Genomic DNA, 21,298 nt, shown 5'->3' with positions numbered 1-21,298 from the left:
GACCTTCCTCTGATGCCCTGGCCCACTGGCCACCCTCCACTGCTCTTCCTCAGCACCTTGAACTTGGCTCTAACCCTCAGACCCTATTCTCCATGCCTTCTTAACTTTATGCTTTGCAGTTTTATCCAAGAACCTGGCAGAACAAGCAGAACATAGAAAACACTCGTAAAAATTTTAAACATCAAGGAGTTCCCATTGTGGTTCGTTGGGTTAGGAACCCAAACTGTTGTCCATGAGGATGTGGGTTCAATCCTGGCCTTGTTCAGTGAGTTAAAGATCCAGCATTACAGCAAGCTGTGGTGTAGGTCACAGATGCGGCTCCGGGTCCAGTGCTGCCATAGCTGTAGCATAGGCCTGCAGCGGCAGCTCTGATTTGACCCCAGCCTAGGAATTACCATATGCTGTAGGTGTGGCCTTAAAAAGAAGAAAAATTAAAAAGTCAATGCATGAATATTTCCTCTCACTTGTTTTTGCTGCTCAAATCATTGGAGAATACGGTGAAAAAAACAACAGATATGCTTTTATTCCTGACACCTAACTCTCTAAAACGCATAGAAACCTCTGAAGCTTCTTCAGACTATGTATGTACATTCAGAAGGATTGGAATGATGTGGAGAACACTGGTCAATGTATCAACTCGACTTTTTTTTTTTTTTTTTTTTTTTTTTTTGCTTAACTATTATGCCATTTATAACCTGGGGGGGTTTTTTGGTTTTCTCATTTGTTTGTTTGTTTGTTTGTTTGTTTGGCTCCATTTCTGGAGGTATACTATGGATCTTAAAATACTCAAACTAGGAAAATGGGATGTTGTGGTACACATCTCAGGGCACAAATCAGACGTGCCAAGGCCCTGAGGTGGGGGTGTGCCCTGAGCATCCATGAAACAGCAAGGAAGCCTTTGTAATTTGATGAGGGGAAGAAGGAGGAAAGTGGTAGTAGTTGAGGTCAGAGAGATGATTGGACCATGGGACCAGTTCATTACAACCTTTGAAACCATCCTAAGAATTTTGACTTTCCCATAAAGTAAGATGGGTTGTCCTTAGAGGGCTCTGGAAAGTGGAATAATTATGCATGTTTTTGGAGTTCCTGCTGTGGTTCAGTAGGTTAAGATCCCGACAGTGTCTATGAGGATGAGTTCAATCCCTGGCCTCGCTCAGTGGATTAAGGATCTGGTGTTGCCTCAAGCTGCAGCATACATCACAGATGCAGCTCGGATCCAGCATTGCTGTGGCTTCTATTCAACACCTAGCCTGGGAACTTCCATATGCCGCAGGTGCAGCCATAGAAAGGAAAAAAAATGATGCATGTTTTAACAGAATTGCAGGAGAGGTAAGGACAAGATGGGAAGACCAGTTAGAAAGTTACTGCAGTAGAAATTATGAAGGTATGACTTAAGTTAGTCACCCTGGAGGCAGTGAGGATTTTGAAAAATTTTGAAGGTCAAGCAAGTAGGATTTGCGTAGCCCATGAGAAATCCATCACCCACTTTGGTCATCACCCCACTCAGATCTCCTTCACTCTCACCTACATAACCCTCAGATCTGAGGTCTCCTGCCCTTACCTGTGTATCACCCTTCAGGAATCTCCCTGCATGGATGAAACTGCCTTAGGAAGTTGCTCACAGTCCCTAAGGACTGACATTCATCTCCCACTAGGAAAATTACCAAGAGGTAATCATCAGGGGGCTGGGCAGGGGGCATCGTGGCTAAACTGACCTAACAGGATCCTTGCTGAAGGCAGGCCAGGGTGATCAGACACCACCTGGGGGGCGACGGAGGATGAGGATGGCAGGAGATCAGATATGGCGGATGGGAGAGTCTGGCTACCATAGCTTAGCAGGATTTGGGCTACCCCTGGACGATGCAGAGACAAGCATGGAGCTCCAAAAGTCAAGGCTTTGTTGAAAAATCCAGGGGCAGCTGAGCAGTGTTGGTCAAGGAGAGACTCTACCACTGCTGGAAAGTTTTAGACCCATGACCAAATGTGTGTTCCTAAGTGTATATGCCTGAGTCGTTTCGTAATTACTCCCACTGAAACAGCCTCTCCATCAGCAGAATTGTTCCAGCACCACATCCAACTACATGCCCTCTGATAATTCTCATCCTGGTTAGGGGATTAAGGAATTGGTCAATACGACAGGGCGTGGTATATCAGCATGGAAGACTCAAGAAAATACTATTCCCAGTGTCTGCCCTTTACCACATAAAGGTGAAAGAGAAGCCATTGAAATCACTGCCCTTCAGAGGGGCATTTAAGAGAATTTTCTGAAACTGAATGATTCATGGGAGTATTAATTAAGGTGTTGGAGACCTGCAAAGAAAACTTGGCATTTCTGGTAAGATGCATAACCCTACCTTGGCATGTACATTTGTGACGTCTGGGTACCTGTACATAAGAGTGAGAAAATGAGTGAGAAAAATTGAAAGTTAGATGTAATCCTTAATACTTACAAATAGATTTTGACTGCAAATAATGTAATAAGTACACACGATGCTACATGCCAGGATGAACCTTCCGTTCTTCTGAAAGATTACCAGTATCTTTAAAGAAGTCATGTATCTGTGAGAGTTACTAACCCAGAGTTTTTCTTTAAGGTCACACATGTGTAATCACACTTATGAAGGATTAGGCAGTGCTCCAAGTCCTGATGCTTTACATAGATGAATTCATTTAACCCTCACAAAAATCACATGAGGGAGATGCTCCTGTTTCTAAACACCAGTGCAGAGCCTGAGGCCAAGTGGGCGAAGGAACCTGCCTGTGTTTGCATAACCAGTAAGTGTCCAGCTGGGATCTGAACAAGCTGGGTGATACCGTAATCCCCCTGTATCTGCTGTATGCTGTGATGCCTCTCAGTAGCTTTTCCAGTTTTCCATACCAAATGGCCTTTGGACAAAATTGCAAACAAAGGAAAGACAACTTGAAGGGAAAGTGAGCTGGGCGAAAAGAAATGTCTTCATCCGAACTGGAAAAATACACCCCAAAAGTGGGAGGGAAGTGGCTTTCACTTTTCCTTTGTTTCTGATTATAGCAAGAAAAGAGAGATAAACTGCAAAGAAAGAAGTTAAGGTCCATTTCAAGGACTCACCAAAAAAAAAAAAAAAAAAAAAGATAGGAATTCAAAAGCCATCAAGAGTATACCGTGAGTACACGTTCAACATCCTAAGAAACAAGCAAACTGTTTTTTAAAGTGGTTGTACCATTTTATGTTCCCACCAGCATTCCAATTCCTCCTCATTTTTGCCCACTCTGGATATATCCATCTTTTTAATATTAGCCATTCTGACAGGTACATGCTATTATCTCACTGTGGTTTTCATTTACATTTTCTCAGTGATGAATGACACTAAGCATCTTCTCCTATGCTCATTTGCTATCTCTCTATCTTCTTGCTCAAGTGTCTGTTCAAACCTTTTGTCCTTTTCATTTTAATTGGTTTGTATATTTTATTATTGAATTTGAAAAGTAACAGCCATTCCACTCTTAGATACTTACTCGAGTGAAATGAAAAGATATGTCCATGTGAAGACCTACTCATAGAAGCTTTAAGATAAGAGCCAAAAACTAAAAACAACCCAAATGTTCACCCACAAGTGAGTTGATAAATAAACCGTGGCATAGCCATGCAATAAAAGGGAACAAAATGTTGGTCCACACCAAAACATGGATAATTTTTATGTGTAAAAGAAGCCAAACAAAAAGAGAGTACACATTGTAAAATACAGTTCATAAAAAAAAATTTAGAAAATACAAACCAACTGTCTTTCTTTAATAGGTGCAAACTACTGCATTTGGAGTGGATAAGCAATGAGATCCTGCTGTGTAGCACAGAGAACATATCTAGTCACTTGTGATGGAACATGATGGAGGATAATGTGATAAAAAGAATGTATATGTATATATATATTCTCATATATATATAGTTATACGTATAATAACTGGGTATACTATACGTATAACTTTAGGTAACTTTGCTGTACAGTAGAAATTGACAGAACAGGGTAAATCAACTGTAATGGAAAAATAAAAATCATAAAATAAAAAAATGAAAATACAAACTAATGCAGAGTGACAGAAGCAAGCAGCTCAGTGGTTGCCTGAAGAAGGAGGGGCAGAGGAGACATTACGAAGGGTCACAAGGATGCTTTGGGAGTGATAGACATGCTAATTATCTTAAATATAGTGATGATGGCAGGGGCCTGTGCCTGTGTCAAAGCTTATTGACGTGTACACTTGAAGTACATGAGTCTATATGTGCATGATCGCTCGATTTTAAACAATTAATTTTAAGCAATAAACTGAAGCAATGAACTGAAGCTCTGAGTTACACCTTTATTTCCATAGCTGTTATTTTGACACCCAGGGGTTTGAGTACCTGAAGTAGTTTAAAGTAAATGCAGAAACAAAGAAATCCCCTTAAGAAAGAATAGAGCAATAATGACCTTAAAGTTTTCTAATTTTTCATAGAATTACACTTGTGGTTTGAAAAAGAAAGGAGTGCTTCTGCAGAATGAAGGCCAAAGAGAACCATTCTAAAGACAGCAATTCTTAAACCATGTAAATGAGCCACCCAGTCTGGGGGACGGGGAGGGGGGAAGCAACACATTCCTGTGGGATTTATAGGAACTCAGTCATATCAATAGGCATTTTCTTACCCATACACCAAACTGATGCCATTTTTATATCCATCATACCACAATACCTCCTTTATGAATATTTAATATCCACCTCTTTATCTTGAATATTTAGAACATTATTTTGTGCATTTTCTAAAATATCTATAATTTACAGGAGAATAATTTGGGGGCAGCAACTGCAGCCTCCAAAAGTTCCTGGGCCAGGAATCAAACCCTCACCACCCAAGCCACAGCAGTGACAACATCAGATCCTTTAACCACTAGGCCACAAGGGAACTCTCAGAGAAAGAACAATAAATTGCATGCTTGTGTTATATCACTTTCACACACTAGCAATAACCCCAGAGCAGCAATTCAGTGGGGATAATATCTTACCAGTTTTTAGACCAAATACCTGACTCTATAAACCTGAATCTATTAAGGGAGAGTAAACACTTTCCAAAATAACACTTTTAATTTTTTCCAATCTACAGAGGAAGAGGAAACATGATTCAATGGAGTTGAGAAATGGCACCAGAGTAACAGAATTTATATTTCTGGGACTGACTCAGTCCCAAGACCTAAGCTTGGTCTTCTTTCTTTTTTTGAGCTTTGTGTACATGACAACTCTTCTGGGAAACCTCCTCATCATGGTCACGGTGACCTGGGAGTCTCGCCTGCACACCCCCATGTACTTCCTGCTCCGCAATCTAGCCATCCTTGACATCTGCTTCTCCTCTATCACTGCTCCCAAGGTCCTGGTAGACCTTCTGACAAAGATAAAGACAATATCATATACAAGCTGCATGACACAGATGTTCTTCTTCCACCTCCTCGGTGGGGCAGATATTTTCTCTCTCTCCGTGATGGCCTTCGATCGCTACGTGGCCATCTCCAAGCCCCTGCACTATGTGACCATCATGAGCAGGGGCCGGTGCACTGCCCTCATTGTGGCCTCCTGGCTGGGGGGCTTTGTCCACTCCGTCGTGCAGATCTCCCTGCTGCTCCCACTCCCCTTCTGTGGACCTAATGTCCTTGACACTTTCTACTGTGATGTCCCCCAGGTCCTCAAACTCGCCTGCACCAACACCTTTGTTCTTGAGCTGCTGATGATTTCCAACAATGGCTTAGTCACAACCCTGTGGTTCATCTTCCTGCTTGTGTCCTACACAGTTATCTTGATGATGCTGAGGTCTCAGGCAGGGGAAGCCAGGAGGAAAGCCATCTCCACCTGCACCGCCCACATCACCGTGGTGACCCTGCACTTCGTGCCCTGCATCTACGTCTATGCCCGGCCCTTCACCGCCCTCCCCACAGATAAGGCCATCTCCGTCACCTTCACCGTCATCTCCCCACTGCTGAACCCCTTGATCTACACTCTGAGGAACCACGAGATGAAGTCGGCCATGAGGAAACTGAAGGGAAGACTCATCCCTTCTGAAAGGCGATAGACTGAGGCTCTCCATCCTCTTCATCAACAAAGACTCCATTCAGTGTTTTACCCATGGAGTCAATTTATATACTCAGATATACGGTCAATAAACCAACTAAACTCACTAGATAATACTTTATTTTCCAATTTAAGTTAACAGGATACTAGTAACCCAAGCTTCTGGTGAACATGAAGTATCTCGTGTTATAGGATTGAGCTGATTGATATATTTCCACTCAAAGACTAAAAAAAGATGTGTCAACCATGAAAGTTTTATGGCATGTGAAGAGTGATCCCTTTTCCAAGAGGTGAGTAATATGAAATAGAAGAAGAATAGAGTGATTTCCTCAAGATCTTCTATCAATTTAGTTAGAGATAAGTCTTCAGAAGGTCAATTCCTCTTGCCACAGGAATGCAATTTATTTCATGGCTGGACCTGTCCATGGCCCAACTGCAATCCTGTTCTAGAAAGATTTCATGATCACTGCCTCTGAAATACACATATATGAGTACATACGGGCCTGTCACAGATTAAGAACATTTTTTCTGCTGAGTTAAGCTCCATATGGGCTTGTAACCCATGGAGAACCTCAAAGGTATGTAGTGGTTGTCCTCCTAGATTCCTATCAGGAATGAAGAAGCTTGGGAATATTTCCCATAATGTCCTCAAGGGATTTAGCTTATGCAGAACTAGACATGCCAAATTCACACTCTCATGACAAAGGCAGGCAGAACCTCAGGGATCCTACACCAAGAGCAATCTGTTCTCATTACTCAAGAACTTGTGCACCGTTGTAGTCTTACCAGAGCAAATATCAGACTGACTACACCACTGAGGATTTACATTCTCCCCACCGGAGAAAAGGAGGAAGAAAGAGAGAAAGAGGGTGTTAAAGAAGAATAAAACTCTATCTTTCAATATGTTCATATTTGTGAAGAGGAAGTATAGGCTTGTGGTTTTGTCTGGGGAAATATGGTTAAAAGTAAAAAAGTAGAGCACTGTGGCTGAAAGCTCGAACTTCAGAGTTAAACAGACCTGGATCCAAATCCTATCTCTGCCATCCATCTGTGTGATCTTGAGCTATTTTAACTCCTCACAGGGCACAGGTCCCCTGTACAAAGGTTCTCTTGGAGTTGTTGTGAAGGTTAGAATGAGATGGTATATGTGAAACATACACTGCCTGGCAGACAGTAAATGCTCAGGTAAAGGCAAATGGATCCACTTTAATAACTAAACTATTATGCCTCACTCACATTCCGTTACCCATTGACCTGTCACACTCTTCTCCTCTGTATGATCTATACTCGTCATTATTAGGGGGAAAAAATGGTGTGGAAAAGATGGAATGTACCTAGAAGTCAAAGCACCTATCATCTTAAAATTCCTAGCTTTCATTTTTTTTCTTACAAAAAAAAAAGTGGATCCTGGGGTTCCCGTCGTGGCACAGCAGAAACAAATCCAACCAGGAACCATGAGGTTGCAGGTCCAATCCCTGGGCTCCCTCAGTGGGTTAAGGATCCCGCATTGCCGTGAATTGTGGTGTAGCTCACAAACGCCACTCATAGCTCTCATTGCTGCAGCCGTGTTGTAGGCTGGCAGCTGTATCTCCAATTTGACCCCTAGCCTGGGGACCTCCATATGCCTCAAGTGAGGCCCTAAAAACCAAAAAAAAAAAAAAAGTGGATCCTTAATCCACCGAACAAGGCCAGGGATTGAAACCCCATTCTCATGGACACTCTGTAGAGTTCTTAACCCACAGAGCCACAAAGGGAACTCCTTAAAATTTCTAGCTTTGTCATTAAAACATGACAATAGGTGTTCCTGTTATTTATATACAACTCGAAGAATCACCCTGAAGATGATGAGGTACACAGTGCGAGAGAGTTTCATAGCGAAAGAATACAATGGGTCAAAGATAAACCATGGCTTAGAGAGTAGGGATGAGGGGTCAGACCACGAAGGCAGAGCCAGTGGGTTAGAAGAGAGCCCAGGGGAGGCAGCCAAAGCTTGGCGAGTGTTGAAAGCAAACTTCGCTTCTGCCCCTCATCGGACCTGGGCTGGCCCCTTAAGCATCCATTAACTAACTGACTCACTTGTTCATTATTTCCTGCTCCTGTCAATCAGCTCTAACTTTTTACAGCATTAACCCAGCCCACAAATTCTTGTCAACTCACTGCTCATCGGGTTCTGCTACATTTGCTCCAGCAGCTCGGGTCTCTAGTCTCTAGACTCTCTAAGATTTTCTATATGAAATTGCCTATGAAAAATGCATACCGCAAGCCACTTTAGAGCCCAGTTCATGCAAATGGGTCCTTTCCTTTTCTTCCTACCCCTTGTGACTCCCTCAAATCAGAGTGTTATCCCTATGTGAGATCTGGATGGCATCAAAGACCTATAGAGTCTGAATCACTGTATCTCAGAAGTGAAACCATGTACAAACGCCTGAGTCCTTATGTTTTGAAGTAAAAGGCTTTTCCTTTCACCTCCCAGGCCTCCCCTCAGTCTCAAAAGACTGACTCCGGAGTTAATCATTAGGAAATTTTGTTACAGCTAAAAAACAAAACTAGTTAAAACCACCTCCATTATGTTATGCCCTGCCTGGACACACAAACGTATTGCTAATGTTTACTTTCTAGTTAGAGTTACTGCACCCAGTGTTTTATTGCATCTAGTTTTTCTTCTGTAAAGGAACACCACCTTTCGCCACTTCCCTGTGAGCAATCTTCCAAAGAGGTCAAGGAACGATAACCCCAAAGACAGCCAGAAACAGATAGGGATGGAGTGGGATAGTTGCATGGGTGGTGGTTGGGGGGGGGCGGGGGGTGGTCCCAGTGGGGAACCATGGATGGAGAGAGGGGGCCTGGGGAGCTTTGGGAGATCATTGTGGGTTGGTGATCGCTCTGGAGGGCCTTCAGAAGGAGGCAGGCTTGCTTGACTGGTGGAGGTGCCAGATATGCACCTCAGGCCATTGGGTGGGGATGGGGCGAGGCCAGCATTCAGGTTCAGACCAAGGGCAGGAATTTAAGGACCACCCTTCTGCTGTTTTTAATAAGCACCATGACAGTCCTAGTTTGACCTTATAGGGTCAAATACTTTGATACCGGATACCAAGAAGAAGCTACTACTTGAAGAAAGAGAAAGAGGTGGTTTTTGCCACCCCCATTTCTCTTGGATGATAAAACTGTAGCCCACCTGGAGTTCCCGTCGTGGCCCAGTGGTTAATGAATCTGACTAGGAACCATGAGGTTGCGGGTTCAATCCCTGGCCTTGCTCAGTGGGTTAAGGATCTGGCATTGCCATGAGCTGTGGTGTGGGTCGCGGATGCAATTCGGATCCCACGTTGCTGTGGCTCTGGTGTGGGCCGGTGGCTACAGCTCTGATTAGACCCCTAGCCTGGGAACCTCCATATGCCGTGAGAGTGGCCCAAGAAATGGCAAAAAGACAAAAAAAAAAAAAACTGTAGCCCACCTAATCCTTAGGGCAGAGCCTCCTTGCCTGCCTGCTTGCATCTCTCACAAGCATCTTAATAAATCTATTTCTTGCCTATCACTTTCTCTCTTGCTGAATTCCTTCTGCACTGAGGCACAAAGAACCTGAACCTCAGTAAGTCCAGACACCAGGTGAGTGACTCTAATTTAAAAACTGTGGGTTCAAGTCTCAATCTGGCTTTTGGCTAAATTCGAGTCCCAGCACGTGGGCTCAAGTCCCAGTCTGGGTTTAGGCTGGGTTCAAGTCCCAATCTGCTGGCTGGGTTCAAGTCGTAAGTATTGTCAGTTTCAAAACCATCACTGGACTGACCAATGGACCCAACGACTCTGAAATGATCTATGGAGGGAGAATAATATAGACACCTTAATCAATAACCCTGTCTTCTGAGCTGAATCTATAAAACCTTTTGCTATTTCCTCTCAAGACAGGACACAGTTTTGAGGCCTTAGCCTGCCATGGCCTCCTTTGCCTGGCAAAGCAATTAAGCTGTTCTTTCTGCTTCACCTAAAACTCTTTCTCCGAGACTTAATTTGTGCCAATGCACAGAGGCGGAGGCCACATTTCGGCTACAGAAATATGATCCCAGGGGCAGGAACTCAGAAAGCCCTGCCATGCCATTGTCCCTGACACTTCCTCAACCTATGTCTGAACACAAGATACAACCTGTTTCAATAACTCAGGGGAGGGGGAGGTCAATTGCATCCAATTACACACATGTCTATCATTTATCTTGATGACATAAAATCACAAGCTGGGGATTCCTGTTGTGGCACATCGGTAAAGAATTCAACCAGTATCCATAAGGATGCAGGTTCAATCCCTGGCCTCCCTCAGTGGGTGATGGATCTGACATTGCCGTGAGCTGTAGTGTAGGTCACAGACAGGGCTTGGATCTGGCTGTGGTGCAGGCTGGCAGCTGCAGCTCAGATTCAACCCCTAGCCTGGGAACTTCTATGTTCCGCGAGTACAGCCCTAAAAAGCAAAAAATAAAAAATAAAAATAAATCTACCCCCTCCAGTCTCTGAGAGCTACCCTAACAGTAACCACTGAGTTCTGATTTGTTTTTCTGTTGTTACCCTTTTACTTAAGTTTCATTTCCCAGCTGATTGAAAGCAAAACAATTTTGGGAAGAAGGAAAAACGCACGCTCCATGGTGTGGTGCAACACAGCATGTTCCTCCTAAGCCAAGGATGATAATGCACCGTTTCATGGGCTTCCTCTAGAGAAAAGGCTATGTCCTGAAGATGCACTAGTGTCTCTGCATGCACACCTGGGATGGGGCAGAGAGGCGATGAGGGAGATAGAGAGAAAGGAGGAGGCCTTGGTGACATTTTAATGACTCTCACAAGAACACCATTGAATTGGCCACTCAGCTTCTGCATTCATACACAACAATATTCCCTTTGCAAATTCCTTTATTAGGCATGTGGCTGAGGGACAAGAGAGGTGGTTGAGGCACTGTCAGGTGAAGAGTCAGAATGAGGTGATTCCCCAAGTCTGCCCTTTCCCAGCTGAAAGAAAAACATAACCAAATCGCTAGCTTTGAGGTAGGCTGTCCATGAAACAAAGACTTTCCCCAGAACCTACTTCTAAGAAGCAATGGGAGCATCATAAGAGGGTTGATTTTTTTCACTTGGAGCCTGAGTCTGTTAGTGCTTGCCTGTGAACTTCCAAAACTCAAAAGCTGGGGGTGTAGATTTTTCAGAAATGCTACAAATGTATAGAATGTTCCTTTTGAAACCAAGACTTTTAATGAAGCCAAGAAAAGCAGTAGTTGTTCACGATGAGGAAGAAGGAAATTGTGGCTTGTAAAATAGAAGAGGAAGTTCAGTTGGCTCCAGGGGATGTGATGCATTTTACTAGGGGGTGGGAGGGAGGAGGGTGAGGTTTGAATTGTTTTGAAGGTGATTGAGAAGGTGCCTGGCTACTTCCTGCCTCTCAGGAGGACAATTACCTTGGAAAAACAGCACTGAAAGTCAGCAATTCCTGAATTTAGTACATGCAATCTGGCCAGCTTCGCAACTCAATATGCATAAGGCTTCTAAAAATTTAAGGATTCAATTAAGAGTAGAGGCTTTTCAGTATTGGGAGAGAGAAAATTGTGGCATAGGCGAGCTCTCAGAGATTCAACTCAATGTAGAGAATGGAGCAGCATTCTTTCTGGGAAGCTGGGCTGCGGGGTAACCCTCGGTTTACAGGCTCTGTCCAAGATGTTTGATAAGCTTGTTTCCAAAGCATGGGGTGATTTCTGAGAAACCCTCATGATCCTTCTTTTGACTTTACAAAAACAGATAAAATTATAACTCTTTTTTTTTAATTGAAGTATAGTTGATTACAATGTTGTGTCAGTTTCAAGTATACAGCAAAGTGATTCAGATATTCATACAGATATATGTACATATTTCTCTTTCAGATGCTTTTCCCTTATAGGTTTCACTTATAGATGCCTTTCCCAAAATATTGAGTTCCATGTGCTATACAGTAGGTCCTTATTGGTTATCTGTTTTATGTAGTGTGGAGTGTATATGTTAATTCCAAACTCCTAATTTATCCCTCCCCACATCTGTATTTCTTTATCCACTTCCCCTCCCTCCTTCTTTATTAAGCCAGTGTTTCAGCGCAGTGTGCACAATGCTGCAGGTTCAAAGTATCCTCCCCACTTGGTACAAAGACAGCATCCAGCATCCGTAGGAACTCACAATATCCATTATTTTAGGAAGGAGATTGTGTTTGGGATAATGCTACCCAGAACTCATTTCTGCACCTTGCACTGAACACTTTGTGGTGATGTAGGTTCTGGGCGAAGGTACCTCTAAAGACTGCAAAGTCTACTTTTAAAATTCTCCTTTTTTTTCCAAGTCACTTCTGACATCCTCTCATGTGAGTCCCTTCAGCCAAACCTTTTATTTTTTTTTATTTTTTTTTTTTTTTTTTTTTTTTTTTTTTTTTTTTGGTCTTTTTGCCATTTCTTGGGCCGCTCCCTCGGCATATGGAGGTTCCCAGGCTAGGGGTCTAATCGGAGCTGTAGCCACCAGCCTACGCCAGAGCCACAGCAACGCAGGATCCGAGCCGCATCTGCGACCTACACCACAGCTCACGGCAACGCTGGATCCTCAACCCACTGAGCAAGGACAGGGATCGAACCCGCAACCTCATGGTTCCTAGTCGGATTTGTTAACCACTGCGCCACGATGGGAACTCCTAAACCTTTTATTCACCAGGCGCAGCTTCTAACATCACCATCTTATGCCCACATTCTACTTTCACTTGCTTGCAAAGGATTTTTTTTTCCTTTCCAGGATTTTCTGGGAAGGGCTGACCAACAGCGGGAAGAAGTGTAGTTGCAGTCGTTAGGGTTTCTTTCTGTTTGTTTTTTTTGGCTGCACCTGTGGCAAGTGGAAATTCCCAGGCCAGGAGCTCATGCCACAGGAGCAACCTGAGCTGATGCGAAAACAGTACTAGATTCTCAACCCACTGCACCACAAGAGAACTCCCAAGACCATAGGTCTTTGGAATAAGACAGATCTCAGTTTGTGATATGGCTCTACCAGTGGTGAGAACTTGAACAAGTTTCTTAATTTTTCTGTGCCTTGATTTCCTCATCCATAAATTCAGGAACATAATACATATTTCACATGGATATGATGGGTTTTAGAAGCAATAAAATGAACATAAATTTTCGGTAAAAGTGAGGGAAAAAATAAACAAAACAGAGCTCCATAATTCTACCCACATTGCTATAATGCTGAGACCTTGAAAGTTGCCACCCCTATGCCCCAAAGCCAGGTATCCAGATGACTGAAGCACAAATTGAAGATTATAGTTTGCTTTCTTTCTGTAAAGGTTTTTTTTAATGCAAATGCTTATATTTACAGTTGCATACAGAAATAAATTTATTTATAAGCAGACGTGTGATACAATACTCAATTTTTTTAACATATGCATTAGTTCAAATTCCTAGGCCAAAAAAAAAAAAAAAAAAAAATCCCTAGAGGGTAAATGGCACTTTACACTTATTCCCAGTTGTTGGGAAGAGGGCTTTGAACCACAGCATCAGTAGCAAGGTGCAGCCATGAAAAAGAAAAAGGAAAAAAAACTCAAGTGACAGAAAAAACACTAGTAGATTTCATAACACATTCTTTAACATGCTGTTATTTCTTCCAGAGATATACTTGAAAAAAAAGATCTGTGACTCAATGGATCAGGGAAATTATACCCGAGTGAAAGAATTTATTTTCCTGGGAATTACTCAGTCGCGAGAGCTGAGCTGGGTCTTATTCGTCTTTTTGCTTTTGGTGTACATGACGACTCTGGTGGGAAACCTCCTCATCATGGTGACAGTTACCTGGGAATCTCATCTGCACACCCCCATGTACTTCCTGCTCCGCAACCTCTCCGTTCTTGACATCTGCTTCTCCTCCATCACAGCTCCTAAGGTCCTAGTTGATCTTCTGTCAGAGAGAAAGACCATCTCCTTCAATGGCTGTGTCACCCAAATGTTCTTCTTCCACCTTCTGGGGGGAGCAGATGTTTTCTCTCTCTCTGTGATGGCCTTTGATCGCTACGTGGCCATCTCAAGACCCCTCCACTATCTGACCATCATGAGGAAGGAACGATGCGCTAGCCTCGTGGTGGCCTCCTGGGTGGGGGGCTTTGTCCACTCCGTTGCGCAGATCTCCCTGCTGCTCCCACTCCCCTTCTGTGGACCCAATGTTCTGGCACTTTCTACTGTGATGTCCCCCAGGTCCTCAAACTCGCCTGCACTGACACCTTTCCTGGAGCTCCTGATGATTTCCAACAATGGACTGGTCAGCTGGTTCATATTCTTCTTTCTCTCATCTCGTACACAGTCATCCTCAGGATGCTGAGGTCTCACCAGGGGGAGGGCAGGAGGAAAGCCATCTCCACCTGCACCTCCCACATCACCGTGGTGACCCTGCACTTCGTGCCCTGCATCTACGTCTACGCCCGGCCCTTCACCGCCCTCCCCACGGATACCGCTATCTCTGTCACCTTCACTGTCATCTCTCCGCTGCTCAATCCTATGATCTATACCTTGAGGAACCAGGAAATGAAATCAGCCATGAGGAGACTAAAGAAACGACTGGAGCATTCAGAAAGGATTTAAATTCTGTGAGGACAACGATAAGCAATGAGGTCCCACATGATGGAAGATAGTATGAGAAAGGGATTGAGTGTATATATGTGTGTGTGTGTGTGTGTGGTGTGTGTGTGTGTGTGTCCATGACTGGGTCACTTTGCTGTATAGCAAAAATTGGCACAACATTGTAAATCATCTTTAATTTTTAAAAAAGAAATTGTTTAATATGAAAATAATTCTATGAGAATGAGACAATACCAACATATAAAGACAAATATAAAATTTCATTTTCTCAAAAATGGGAAGAAGGCTCAGCTTTAACGAACCCAACTAGTATCCATGAGGATGCACGTTCCAGCCCTGGCCTCACCCAGTGTGTTCAGGATCCAGTGTTGCCATGAGCTGTGGTGTAGGTTGTAAATCAACTGTACCCCAATAAAATGTTTTTAATTTAAATTTTTTAAATATTTCTTTATAGGAGTTCCCACCGTGGCTCAGTGGAAACAAATCTGACTTGCATCCATGAGGACCCAGGTTCAATCCCTGGCCTTGCTCAGTGGGTTAAGAATCCAGCATTGCCATGAGATGTGGTGTAAGTTGCAGACGTGGCTCAGATCTGGTGTAGCTGTAGGCAGGCAGCTACAGCTCAGATTTGACCCCTAGCCTGGGAACCTCATATGACAAGGGTGCAGCCCTAAAAAGACAAAAAGACAAAAATTAAATTAAATTAAATTAAATTGAATTTTTTTAAATTATTTACAAACGGCAGATATTAAGCTCAGAACTGGCAGCTTAGATACAGCATTGCTGTGGCTGTGGCTGTGGCTTAGGCCAGCAGCTGCAGCTCCAAATCAACCCCTAGCCCGGGAACTTCCATATGCCACAGGTATGGCCCTAAAAGGCAAAATGAATAGAATAGAGTAGAAAGAATAGAATAAGAACTTTTTTAATATGAAAAAAATTCTATGAGGACAAGGTAATACCAAAATGTTAAGATAAATATCAAATATTTCACTTTCTCAAAATGGGAAGGGATCACCATAAGGCCGAAAGCAATTAAATCTATGGGACCATAGGGTCCTGACGCGGTTAGTCCTATAGGATGTGCTGGGAACCTATATGTGATACCGTTTTAAAGTGAGTCCCATTCACACCTTCCACTACCCACTTTCAATTATTCATCCCACACGTATTGACAGAGCACTTATTATGTGCCTGACAGTGTTAGGAGTCAAACTGCTGCAGAAGGATTCAATAGAGTCACTGTCTCAGAAGCGTACCTCAAGTTGCTTTCGCAAAGATAAGAACAAAGTGTAGTGGAAATATTGTAAGCACTTTTCCTGAGAGTTTGAAAAGATGTTTGACAATATACCCCTTACCATTGCCAAGGGTAGCAAGACAGAGAAGGAAAATTCAAGCACATAAATCAGTATATGCAGAGGGAGAGGCTGGTGTGCAAGAGTAGGTCACACTTGTGTGATGGTGGGCTCCCTGCAGCCACAAAGCCAGACACCCATGGAGTGAAGACCAGTATCTGACATTTAAAAGGAAAATAGGGAAAAGAGAACTCCACCTGTGGTCCCCCAAACAATGCAAATCCACGCTTTCGCTTGGGGAGAGAGGATCCCCAAATGGCTCCAAGATTTCTTCCTGGGCAGAAATCGGTAATGTTCTATGTGGGAGTATTCATACAGAAATAACACTGACAGGCAGAGCCTGTAGACAGCGCACCTGAATTTGCGAAAGGCTTAAGCAAAGACAGATGCTAATCAGTGTGGCGGGGGGGGCGGGGGGGGAGAACAAATTGGGAGTTTGAGGTTGACATATATGCACTACCATCTATAGAACAGATAACTAGCAAGGACCTACTGTATAGCACAGGGAACTCTGCTCCATATTCTGCAATAACCTAGATGGGAAAAGAATCTGAAAAAGAGTGGCTTTGTATATACATATGGCTGATTCACTTTGCTGCACACTTGAAACTAACACAATGTTGTAAATCACCTGTACCCCAATAATATTTTTAATTGAAATTTGTTTTAATGTCTTTACAAAAGGCCAATACTAAGCATTCCCAAAGGAAGAAAGTGACTCCCTATTACATAGCAGGATTATTCCAATCATAGACTAGCCAGACCCAGGTTTCTCTCTGTTTCTGCACATGAGAATTCACAACTCCTTTACACTTTCCATTTAATCCATTAGAAGCTAAAGAAAATCTGTGCACAGTGGGTTAAGAAGCAGACTGCAGGCAGATCAGGTCGCTGCAGAGGTGTGGATTTGATCCCCAGTCCAATGGGATCCAGGATCTGGGATCCTATGACTGCAGCTCCAGGGAATTTCATATGTTAAGAAAAGTATAGGGAGTTCCTGTCGTGGCGCAGTGGTTAACGAATCCGACTAGGAACCACGAGGTTGTGGGTTCGGTCCCTGCCCTTGCTCAGTGGGTTGACGATCCGGCGTTGCTGTGAGCTGTGGTGTAGGTTGCAGATGCGGCTCGGATCCCGTGTTGCTGTGGCTCTGGCGTAGGCCGGTGGCTACAGCTCCGATTTGACTCCTAGCCTGGGAACCTCCATATGCCACGGGAGCGGCCCAAGAAATGACAAAAAAAAAAAAAAAAAGAAAGAAAAAGTATAGGAGTTCGCGTTGTGGTGCAGCAGAAATGAATCCAACTGGTATCCATGAGGATGCAAATTCGAACCCCGGCCTCCATCATCAGGTTAAGGATCCAGCACTGCCATGAGCTGTGGTGTAGTTTGCAGAGGAGGCTCAGATGCTGTGTTGCTGTGGCTGCGGTGTAGGCTGGCGACTGTAACTCCAATTTGACCCCTAGCCTGGGAACTTCCATATGCCTTGGGTGTGCCCTGAAAAGAAAAAAAAATGTATAAAGTTTTAATGAGGGAATCTGAGATTTTGCTGGTTGTCTGCAATGAGAAGAATGATAATGGTGTTGGGAGATGGATTATCTAACAATCCAGCTGATATTTGTCTGGGATCTATTGACTTTACTATGTCTCCAGATTTGATCAAGCTCAAGCTACAGAAACTGACACTCATGGCTAATCCAAGTAGACTAAAAACTGTGTTAAATACGTCCAAAATCAAAGCAGTTAACCACAATAAAAATGCATTTCCTGCTCATGTCGCAGGCCGACACTGGTCTTTAGAAAGAGCTGTTCCAGGCAGTCATTTAAAGAGACAAGCTTCTTCCATCTCGGCTCCACCTTTCTCTAAAGAGTCTCAGAATCCTCACCATTCATCCTGCAAATGGAAAAAGAGAGAGAGAGGATTAAGAATAATGTGGAGGAGTTCCCGTCGTGGCGCAGTGGTTAACGAATCCGACTAGGAACCATGAGGTTGCGGGTTCGGTCCCTGCCCTTGCTCAGTGGGTTAACGATCCGGTATTGCCATGAGCTGTGTTGTAGGTTGCAGACGCGGCTCGGATCCCGCGTTGCTGTGTCTCTGGTGTAGGCCCGTGGTTACAGCTCCGATTTGACTCCTAGCCTGGGAACCTCCATATGCTGTGGGAGCGGCCCAAGAAATAGCAAAAAAAAAAAAGACAAAAAGACAAAAAAAAAAAAGAATAATGTGGAAAGGGGAGGGATCGATAGGAACCAGTCCTGAAAGTAGTGTGTATCATTTTTGACCATGGTCGGTGGGCCAGCCCTTCATCATGTACCCCAGTTAACTGCAAGGGGGTAATGTATCTGGTTCTGATGCCAGAGAGAAGAAAGAACATGAAAAATGGTGAGCTCTAGGGATCTCCTCCACATTTACGATCATGGCTAAGACCTCACGGTTGGATTAGATTATGAGGTCTAAAGCATTGTCTCTAAAAAGAGTCTCTTATTACATAAAAATACTTGGGAGTTCCCATTGTGGCTCAGCAGAAACGAATCTGTCTTGTGTCCATGAAGACCTAGGTTCAATCTCTGGCCTCGCTCAATGGGTTAAGGATCTGGCACTGACGTGAGCTTTGGTGTAGGTCGCAGACGTGGTTCAGATCCTGTGTGGCTGTGACTGTGGCTGTGGCCAGCAGCTGTAGCTCTGATTGGACCCCTAGCCTAGGAATTTCCATATGTCCAGGGTGCGGCCCTAAAAAGTGGGGGAAGAAAAAAAAGAAGAAAAAAAGGGCAAATTGATGAAGGCAATCCTGGAATTAGGATGACACTAGACTTGCAGGCTAGGTTCCAAAAGATGGAACACTGGAGTCCATTGCCCAAAGAAGACTGGCCAAGAAGGCAAGACTCATGGAAGACAACCATCACTTAGCCCCATCATTTCCATAGGCTACTTGTAAACAAACATTTACTGATGCAGACGTTCCTATAGAAACAAGTGTCTTTTTTCTTATTGATTATCCTTTCCTGTGCTCCGTTCTACTCTCACCACTCAAAAATATTCTGGAATGCACCCCAATGTTCACTGCAGCACTATTTACAATAGCCAAGACGTAGAAGCAACCTAACTGTCCATTGACAGAGGAGTGGATAAAGATGTGGTGCATGTACACAATGGAATGTATATATGTACAATGGAATATATGTGGTATATATACTCCACCATAAAAAGAAGAAATAATGCTATTTGCAGCAACATTGATGGACCTAGAGATTATCATACTTAGTGAAAGTCAAAGAGAGTCAAACATCATATGATATCACTTACATGTGGAATCTAAACAAAATGACAGAGGAGTTCCTGTTGTGGCTCTGTGGTTAACAAACCCAACTAGTATCCATGAGGATGCAGGTTCCATCCCTGGCTTTGCTCAATGGGTTAAGGAGCCAGTGTTGCTATGAACTGTGGTGTGGGTCTCAGACACGGCTCGGATCCCACACTGCTGTGGCTGTGGCTGTGGCTAGAAGCTACAGCTGCAATTCAACCCCTAGCGGGAACCTCCATATGCCACAGGTGTGCCCCTAAAAAGACAAAAGACCAAAAAAAAAAAAACAAGGATACAAAACAGAAACAGAATCATAGTCTTCAAAAACAAACTTATGGTTACCAAAGGGGAAAGGTGGCGGGGGGGAACAGGGATGAACATATACACACTGTTATTTATAAAATACACATTACTATATATAAAATAGATAATCAACAAGGACGTACTGTAAGCACAGGGAACTCTACTCAATATGCTAGGATAACCTACTTGGGAAAATAATCTGAACAAGAATGGATATGTGTATACGTGTAACCGATTCATTTTACTGCACATCTGACACCAACACAACATTGTCAAGTAACTATACGCCAATAATATTTTTAAAGAGAAAAAACAAAATAAAATAAAATTCCAATAAAGACATAAATTTGTCCTCCGCTGCATCTATCTGCAGAAAAATCCCCATTTACCACCTGGTTCCATCTTTGCTCAGATGTCAGTGCTCTTCTGACCCTCCATACTTGTCACAAGGGTGCCTTCTTTTCCAACCTCTCTGTTGACTCTACCTCAAGCAAAACCTTTGTGACTGGGCGACGTTTTAAGTCACCAAAACTCTGTACCATCAGAGTTTATGTTCCCAAGTGTAGGACCCCACAAATTACGGCCGCTCAGCAAAAGCTGCCCATGAAGCTGCCTTGACCTGTTTGCAGCATGCAAAACAACCTGATAAAACACAGTGAGGTGGCGTTCCCTGGTGGCCTAAGTTAAGGATCCGGTGCTCTCACTGCTGTGGCTCAGGTCACTGCTGTGGCGAGGATTCAGTCCCTGGCCTGGGAACTTCCACGTGGCACGAGTAGAAAAAACAAAAGCAAAAGCAGTTGACTTCAGGAGAATAGCATTACATTTACTTCCCTTCACCATAACATCAAATAATTACTTGGATTAATATATTTTTTCCTCCAAGTAGAGACATTTTCTAGGGCAATATTACATATTAAGCAGATGCTAACTTATCCTACACAAATCCCTTGTATTTGGCCCTACTGTCTGTGATTTTTTTCTACATTAGAAACATTGATTTTAGGAGTTCCCGTCGTGGCGCAGTGGTTAACGAATCCGACTAGGAATCGTGAGGTTGCGGGTTCGGTCCCTGCCCTTGCTCAGTGGGTTAACGATCCGGCGTTGCCGTGAGTTGTGGTGTAGGTTGCAGACGCGGCTCGGATCCCGAGTTGCTGTGGCTCTGGCGTAGGCCGGTGGCTACAGCTCCGATTGGACCCCTAGCCTGGGAACCTCCATATGCCGCGGGAGCGGCCCAAGAGATAGCAACAACAACAACAACAAAAGACAAAAGACAAAAAGACAAAAAAAAAAAAAAAAAAAGAAACATTGATTTTAAACTTCTGCAACATTTTTATAAGCAAATAAGTGTATCTATATACATAAATGGACTGGTTTAGGAGTGATCCCATCCTTCTCATGGAAACAACCTGAATGTGCATAGACAGAGGAGTGGATCAAGAAGATGTGGTACATATACACAATGGAATATGACTCAGCCATTCAAAGGAACGAAATAATGGCATTTTTAGCAACATGGATGGACCTAGAAACTATCATGCTCAGTGAAGTCAGTCAGACAATGAGACACCAACACCAAATGCTACCACTTACATGTGGAATCTGAAACAAGGACACAATGAACTTCTTTGCAGAATGGATACTGGCTCACAGACTTTGAAAAACTTACGGTTTCCGAAGGAGACAGGTT

The 21,298-nt window shown here is 43.5% G+C and overlaps 2 protein-coding genes across 2 annotated transcripts; both read left to right on the top strand.

Moving 5' to 3' along the window:
- Positions 5,132-6,130, top strand: LOC100515525 (olfactory receptor 4D11). Its single transcript, XM_003122689.2, has one exon. It carries the CDS (start codon positions 5,132-5,134, stop codon positions 6,065-6,067), a length of 936 nt encoding a protein of 311 aa, XP_003122737.2. The 3' UTR covers positions 6,068-6,130.
- On the top strand, positions 13,735-14,666 carry LOC100515358 (olfactory receptor 4D9). Its single transcript, XM_003122688.3, is given in 4 exon segments — positions 13,735-14,254; positions 14,257-14,311; positions 14,313-14,368; positions 14,371-14,666. Coding segments are annotated over 4 exon segments (927 nt in total).

This window comes from Sus scrofa, chromosome 2 (genome assembly GCF_000003025.6).
Source record: "Sus scrofa isolate TJ Tabasco breed Duroc chromosome 2, Sscrofa11.1, whole genome shotgun sequence".
NCBI lineage: Eukaryota > Metazoa > Chordata > Mammalia > Artiodactyla > Suidae > Sus > Sus scrofa.
Note: the sequence above shows the minus strand (reverse complement) of the source record. Positions and strands in the feature narration are given on the sequence as shown.

Coding starts and splice junctions, on each gene's coding strand:
- LOC100515525 (XM_003122689.2), top strand. CDS start 5,132: ATGGAGTTGAGAAATGGCACCAGAGTAACAGAATTTATATTTCTGGGA.